At 46.0% G+C, this 7,693-nt stretch overlaps 1 protein-coding gene across 1 annotated transcript in view; it reads right to left on the bottom strand.

Annotated features, from left to right (window-relative positions):
- Window positions 1-846: 846 nt before the first annotated feature.
- The window catches only part of LOC135092461 (dynein axonemal intermediate chain 4-like), a 10,276-nt gene continuing 3,429 nt past the window's right edge, over window positions 847-7,693 (bottom strand). Inside the window, exons 5-15 of the mRNA XM_063990973.1 lie at window positions 7,379-7,586; window positions 6,863-6,978; window positions 6,081-6,181; window positions 5,703-5,840; window positions 5,275-5,419; window positions 4,564-4,672; window positions 4,116-4,312; window positions 3,438-3,626; window positions 2,678-2,851; window positions 2,074-2,242; window positions 847-1,762 (exon numbers count right to left, since the gene is read on the bottom strand). Of these exons, the coding sequence (XP_063847043.1) occupies window positions 2,105-2,242; window positions 2,678-2,851; window positions 3,438-3,626; window positions 4,116-4,312; window positions 4,564-4,672; window positions 5,275-5,419; window positions 5,703-5,840; window positions 6,081-6,181; window positions 6,863-6,978; window positions 7,379-7,586 (1,515 nt within the window). The 3' untranslated portion in view covers window positions 847-1,762; window positions 2,074-2,104. The remainder of the gene's footprint in view (window positions 1,763-2,073; window positions 2,243-2,677; window positions 2,852-3,437; window positions 3,627-4,115; window positions 4,313-4,563; window positions 4,673-5,274; window positions 5,420-5,702; window positions 5,841-6,080; window positions 6,182-6,862; window positions 6,979-7,378; window positions 7,587-7,693) is intronic.

Below are 7,693 nucleotides of genomic sequence, written 5' to 3'. Positions count from 1 at the left end.
GCAAGGGCGGCCAGCAGGATGTGGTGTGCGGCCCTGCAGTGCACCATGGGGCAGTGTTGTGTCTCAGCATGGTCACTGCAGGGGGTTCTGGCCAGAGCAGCACCACCAGCCCACCTCTTGACCTAAAAATTTGCATGCATGTTGATAGTTTTATAACATTCAAGAGATGAACATTTACTTTGAATGTGAGGTGTGCACTTTCACCAAGACTGGCTAAAGCTGCAACAGCATCTCACCTCTTGACCCAAAATTTACATGCATACTGATAATTTTATAACATGAGAATTTGTTTTGGTGTGGATGTTATGCATTTCCACCAAAAATGTATAGGTGGGTGTTGGTGTGTGCCACCATCTGATGAGTGACCTGCTGGGGAAACCAACTGCCCATCCCTGGCTGAGAGGGAACTGTTAGACTTCCCAAGGCTTGTCTCTCCCGCCCCTTCCCCGCCAGCTCCCAAACAATTCTGCCTCGCATAGTCACAACACAGCCTCCCTAGTGTAGTTGTGAAGAGCTGTGAGCCTCTCCCACCCTTCCTCAGACTCCCAAGCCCTAGAAAAGTGGTGTGTTCCCCCAAACATGTCTCCCTTCCTCCCTCAGGATGTCCAACACTAGCCTTGGTCGGGTCATCACGGGTGTATTAATTTTAACCATTGGCTGCAGAATTCTTGTTAAATTATCAGTAGAATCACGAGAACACCCTTAATAATCCTTCACTAACTCTAAGGCTTGTTGGAAGTTGAGACGTAAGGAAACAGCTCCTCTCCTCTCTCCTTCCTTTCCCTTTTCCCATTTGGACTCCACACTAAAAAGATATGATCTAGTACATTCCTTTTGTTCATAGTTTCTTTCACAATTTATGTCCAAACCTGCACATTTCAAGCTTGAGAATTCGTCACGGCAAACACGGGTAATGTTAAGATGCATGCCTTGCTTTTCTCTTCTCGCCTTCAGCCCCTGCCGTGCCCTGCCCCGTGGTGTGGTGTGTGCGAGCCCCTCCTCTGCCCCTTCATCCTCCAGCACCAATACTCCTGAAGATCTTAACGTGTGTGTGTTGCAGTCTTTACCTCAGTTTCTATTACCTGTCACGTGTTACTGGACTTGAGCTATGTAATGTATAAATAATTACAAGAGAAGAGGATGATATTGCAGACATTAGTGTTTTCTATTGGGGGATAAGTTGGGTTAATCTAGGCTTTTTATTTTGTAGCCATTGGGTGTGATAAAGTCGGGGAATGAGACGAAAAACTGGAGGGTGTATGTGTATCTGAACATGAGAGAAAAATATATATAAATGAAATTAAATAATAAGAAAATAAATAAAGAATGAATCAGAAGCACCGGTGTATGTCTGGAAATAAAAGACAAATAAAAAAAAATCAAATCAAATCAAAATGAAGGGCGTATGCGTATTAAACATGAGAAAAATATGTATGAAATAAATCAAATAATAAGAAAATAAATAAAGAATGAATCAGAAGCACCGGTGTATGTCTGGAAATAAAAGACAAATAAAAAAATAAATAAAATAAAATAAAAATGAAGGGCGTATGGGTCTAGAGAGAGAGAGAGAGACTGTATTAAATAGTTTCGCATAACCAACGATAGATCAAGAAACACAGAGGTTAATCAAAGACGTAATCAATATATATCACTTTAGTATGTTGAGTCCCAGGGAAGCAGAGAGACGCGTGCGTTGTCTGCGTGGCGTGTGCTGCCGCTTTGTCTGGGAGCTTCTTTCCTTCCACAATTTTCTCCTTCCCTGTAAAATGAACGAAAATATCAGATAGCGTGTATTAACCCTCTGAATTCAATGGCTGTCTTATACTCTTATTTAGGCAAACATTACGTGATTCTATGAAGTATCACGGGCGCTGTCTTAAAACGAGGTGGGGTGTCTAGCAAAATTCTATCTTGTGAGGGCAGCGTAGCACCCAAACTACTGATAGGCCTAGAGGGTATATGAAAATAGTACCTGAATCAATATTATGCTGTACGAAAATATATTATTGTCAACGGGGAAGCTACATGAGAAGCACACACACACACACACACACACACACACACACATACAAGCACTCGCGGGTCGTGGATGTGTCTCGGCTCAGTTCACGGGGATGACACCAATCTTAGCCAGCTTGGAGATCTTGGTGGAGTAGCGAAGAAACACGTTAGCAGAGAGCTCCAGCCCCTCCAGGTGAAACACGCTTACCTGCCCCTCCCTGTCCCCCACCATCACGTTCTGGGGAAGGGGAGAGAGAGAGAGAGAGAGAGAGGTAGAGAGATGGATTGAGAGTGGGTAGTGTTGTAAGTAGTAGTAGCAGTAGTAATGCAGTAGTAGTAGTAGTAGTAGTAGGAGGAGGAGGAGGAGGAGGAGGAGGAAGAGAAGGAACAGAATATGGGATGAGAAAAAAAAAATATATATATACATAGATAGATAAATAGATATAGAAAAAGTCGATAGATGAAAGGAGTAGATACGAGTAGATCATAAAATAAGATAGAAGGGAGAGAAAATAAGACAAATGGATACGAAGAAGAAGAAGGAAGAGGAGGAGGAGGAGGAGGAAAAAAGGAGAAAAAATATGAAGAGATTAAAAGATGGTATACATAAAAAGAAGAAACACACACACACACACACACACACACACACACACAGACAATCCCCCGTGCGTACCCTGGTGTGAGGACTGAAGGCGACACACGTGGCTCCCGGGACGTGCTTGGACAGGATTGGGGTGTGTGTGGAGAGCGAGATGTCCCACAGGTGCACGCCCTCCCCGTGCACGCCAGCGATCAGGTTGCCGTACCAGGGACACCAGCACGCGTCCAGATACCCGCCGGACACCTCCTGCAGAAGGCGTCGAGGAATGGGTTAGATTAGGATATTTTTTTTTATTTTTTATTTATTTACCTGTTTATTCTACTTATCTATTTATTTATTTATTTTGTAAGAGGGGCACTGGTATAACGCAACAAAAAAGCGAAAAAGAACAGGCTACGTTAGATTAGATTTAGGTTACGTTAGGTTAAGGTTGGTTAGAGTATGTAAACCCTCTAAAATAACCTTGCTGTCCCTTCCCACGTGTCTCCGTTCATCACCAGCCAAGGTACAACAATGAACAAAATAACCTAACCTAACCTGACCTGTGTGACTCTCAATTCATACTTCTTGCCCTCTGTAAACCACTAAAATAGCCTTCCTCTCTCTCTCTCTCTCTCTCTCTCTCTCTCTCTCTCTCTCTCTCTCTCTCTCTCTCTCTCTCTCTCTCCCACGTGTCCCCAGCTCTTCTCACCTCCACAGCCTCAGCACAGCAATGAACACTACAATTTCTCTTTTACCTTCCCCATACGAGTATAACTCAAAATTCATACCTCCTGCCCTCTGTAAACCACTAAACATTGCTTTCTCCCCCCCAGGTGTCAGGCCCACTCACCTCCACCAGCCTGAGGACAGCGATGGGCGCCACCTTGTCAATGTACCACACGCGGATGGAATCGTCTAAAGCAGCAGAGAGGAAAATCGAGTTGGCGTCTTCCCCTGCATAACGCCACTCCACCCGCGTCACCTGCGCTGAGTGGCCCTCGTACACCCCGCCCACCCGCTCCCGCTCGAAGGTACGGCACTGCGGGAGAGAGAGAGAGAGAGAGAGAGAGAGAGAGAGAGAGAGAGAGAGAGTCAGTAAGGAATGTTTATTGTTGTTGTTATTGTTGTTATAATTGCACGTGTGTTTCTCTTCTTTTCTTTAATTTTTGTTTCATTTGTCGTTTTGAAAGATGGGTTACTTTTTTTTTGTCTTGTTTTTTTTCGGTTTGTCTTTTATTCATTTATTCATTCATTCATTCATTCGTTCTCTCAAAATAAATGGAGGGAAGAGAGTGATGAGGGAGAAGGGATAAAAAACAAACAAAAAAACAAAAAAAACAAAAGGCAATTGGAAAAACTGAGACGGAAGGGAAGGAAAAAAAAGGAAAAAAAGAAACACAATGAAAGCGAATAATAAAGAAACAAAACGAATTACAAAAAAAATTAAAAAGTATCTAAACTGAACCTACGACACACACACACACACACACACACACACACACACACACACACACACACACACACTCACCAGCAACACCTCCCCAGACGCTGTTCCCACCAAATACGTCGTTTTATCCCCTGGGCGAAAGTGTAGCGAGGTAGCGGGGACTCTCTGAGGAATGGGAAGCCCCCCCAGGCCCTCCCCACTGCGCCGCGCCAGGAGACCAGAAAGGCCCCCGGAGATCTTGACGGAGAGCCAGATGGGAAGGTGAACATTGAGCAGTGCTGGGAGAGAGAGAGAGAGAGAGGGGGGTTAGTATTTTCTATTGTTTTCGTAAAAGAGAAGTGGAAGAATGGAGAGACAGAGGGAGGGAGAGAGGGAAAGGAGGGAGGGATGGATGGATGGGAAGAAGGGAAGGAAGGAGGTAATGAGGGAGGAAAAATAAGAGAAATGGTTGGTAATACGTTTGGGTACTACTACTACTACTACTACTACTACTACTACTACTACTACTACTACTACTGCTACTACTGACTGGTGCAGCAGAGCAGATTTCCCTTGATAAAGATCCACTCCTTCACTGTCCCATCCTCGGAGGAAGACACGAGAACATAGGCGATCTCAGACCCGGGCATGTTCGGAGTCTGTGAGAGAGAGAGAGAGAGAGAGAGAGAGAGAGAGAGAGAGAGAGAGAGAGAGAGAGAGAGAGAGAGAGAGAGAGAGAGAGAGAGAGAGAGAGAGAGAGAGAGAGAGAGAGAGAGAGAGATTGTATATTCAACTCTTTATCTTCATCTTTTCATATTTTTTTTTCAATTTTTCTTTACCATATCTCATTTTTTTGTTTCGCCTGTGCTCAAGTCTTCTATGTGGACATAAGTGGTGGCAACAGTGGGATACGAGACGCCAGCTTTGTGCCTCTGTTCTTCTAAAATTCTCCATCTCTGCTATGTACACTTTCATCTTATGGTTTCATTCTCCCTCCTTCCCCATCTCTCTCTTTGTCACTCAGGACCGTATTCTGAAACACTTCTGCACCGCACCTCCACTTCTTTCAAAAGGCTCTATATAGTTGAAGTTAGCGATTTTTTACAAATGTGTTTTTACAGTTCTAGCGATAGATTAACAAGATTTCCACATTATTAACAGGTGAAACACTCTTGGGAACCCTGGTAATGCTCTCTGTGGCCTTGGAAAGTAGTTGTAGTGAGAGAGCAAAATGTTTTAGAAGGGTCCCCCTCTCACTCACCTTCAGATCAATCACGAGTCTCCTGAAGGAGGGAGGACCTTCCCCAGCAGGAGAGAGCGTCTTCTTAGTGGCTGTGGTGCTCACCACTTGAGAGTCCCGCCACTCCACGGCCCACACTGGCATCCCGTGCTTGTCCACGCTGCCACTGCAGAAAGTTAGGTTACGTTAGGTTAGGTTAGGTTAGGTTGGGTTAGGTTAGATTAGGCTAGGTTAGGTTAGGTTAGGTTAGGTTAGGTTAGGTTAGGTTAGGTTAGGTTAGGTTAGGTTAGGTTAGGTTAGGTTAGATTAGGCTAGGTCAGCGCTACCACTGAGGGGCAAGAGCAACTAATTTTTTCGGTTGATATTTTTGTTAAGGGAAGATCATTATTTATTCACTCATTTTTTATTGATCTATTTATTTATCTATTTTGTGAGAGCTTGGAGGTTACCTGGTGTCTAGAACAAGCTTAGGCTGAGGAGTGTCCAGCTGATAGACTAACAGCGTCCCGTCCAGCAGTGCCACGCAACACAGCTGAGGCGCTGACGGGCACGAGCAGACCACTGTGACGGGCAGCGGCGTGGTGATCCTGATGGAAGGACGCAGGGAGTGGGAAAGTTAGGATAGTGTCTATAGGAAAGATATGGGAGTGTTTGAATGAGGCTGGCTAGAAATTTTTGATAGGATAGAGTGCAGGGAGAAAAAAGATTTGGTAGTTAGGTGGAGACGGGCTGCAAACTAGTGATAGGATAGTGTAGATAGCAAGTCTAGTAAGCAAGACAGTAAGCAAGATTGGAAACAGAACAAATACAGAACTTCATCATCTCACCACAGCTCGGGTTGTTTAATTTTCTTGACATTCCAGCCCACCAGCAGCCCCTCCGCCTGCGTGGTGAAGGTGAGGGGGCCGTGGGTAGCCAGGACCAGCCACTGTGGGAGAGAGGAGGTACAGGAGGCGATGAGGGAGAGATAGGAAGGAGATGGAGAGAGGGAGAAAGGTGTTAATGAAAGAGGTGCTAAACGGTGAAAGTACAAAACACACACACACACACACACACACACACACACATACACACACACACACACACATTGCGCAGTCTAGTGGGTAGCACGCCCGGGTCACAAAAGAGAAGGCCTGAGCACGAATCCCGGCCGAGGAGAGCCAGACGAGCAAATCTCTGAGCCCCATATTCTGAAACACCTCTGTGCCGCACCTCTTCTACTTTCAAAGGCTCTAGTTGAAGTTGCACAGGCTTTTAAGAACGTTTCTTATGATTCTTGTGACTTATTAACGAGATTTCCACATGATAAACAGGAGAAACACTCTTGAGAACCCGGCTGATCATCTCTGTGGCCTTTGAAAATAGTGGTGGTGAGAGAGCAGGGTGTTTCAGAATACATGATTCACTGTTAGGTTGCTGTTTACTGGCAACAAGGAGGTACGGGATGTGAGCCTCGGAGTTGTGGCCTCGCTGTCCCGGTGTGTGGCGTGTGAGTGACCTAATGGTTTCAGTCCTGTCCAATGATCGATCACTATGAAGTCTGGGCTTTTTCTGGGAGGGAACGTCTGGCTGGGTGGCTGACAAATGACCGTTGGTGAATAACACTCACCGGGGACGTCTTGCAGAAGGTGAGGGCGTTGACTCTCCTGCCGCTAGTGCCCTGAGCAGCGTACCGCCACAGCAGCCTGGCACTGGCTCTGTTGCACGATAAACTGAGCTTGCGACCTGCGGGAGGCGGTGCAGGGGAGTCACTCAGTATGACCAGACAGCAACTGATCCTTACCTCCTTGCTTGGCTGTTTGGAGACTGGTTCTAAGCATTGGGTGATGACACAGGATAGCACAGTGGAAGGCTCCTTCTCAAGCATGGTAAAGAGGTAGGATAGCAGAACAGAAGGCTCCTCCCCATCCACCACTCTCAGGCTTGATAAAGAGACAGGATAGTACAGCAGAAGGCTCCTCCCCACCCATCACCCCCTCAAGCTTGGTAAAGGGACAGGATAGTACAGCAGAAGGCTCCTCCCCACCCATCACCCCCCTCAAGCTTGGTAAAGGGACAGGATAGTACAGCAGAAGGTTCCTCCCCACCCACCACAAGCTTGGCAAGGAGATCAGGGCATACTCACGCTCCTTCACTTGATGGTGTCCGCTGATGAAGTCATGTAGAAGTTTAATGTTGCCTGAGGATGACAGTTGCCTCTCCACCCACCACAGCGCCTGCAGCAGCCCCGTCACCTCCACTCCCCGCACTCCTCCTCCACCACCTCCACGTGTCCCCCTCCCTCCACCTCCTGTCTCTCTCCCTTCTCCTCCTCCTTCGTCGTTCGTCTCTGTCTGCGATACGATAAAAAAAAAAAAATAGTGATAATGATGGAATAAGTAAATAAACAGATAAATAGATAAATAAATAGGAAATAAATGAATAGGTGAGTGAATGAGTA

Source organism: Scylla paramamosain, chromosome 40 (genome assembly GCF_035594125.1).
Source record: "Scylla paramamosain isolate STU-SP2022 chromosome 40, ASM3559412v1, whole genome shotgun sequence".
Lineage (NCBI taxonomy): Eukaryota > Metazoa > Arthropoda > Malacostraca > Decapoda > Portunidae > Scylla > Scylla paramamosain.
Note: the sequence above shows the minus strand (reverse complement) of the source record. Positions and strands in the feature narration are given on the sequence as shown.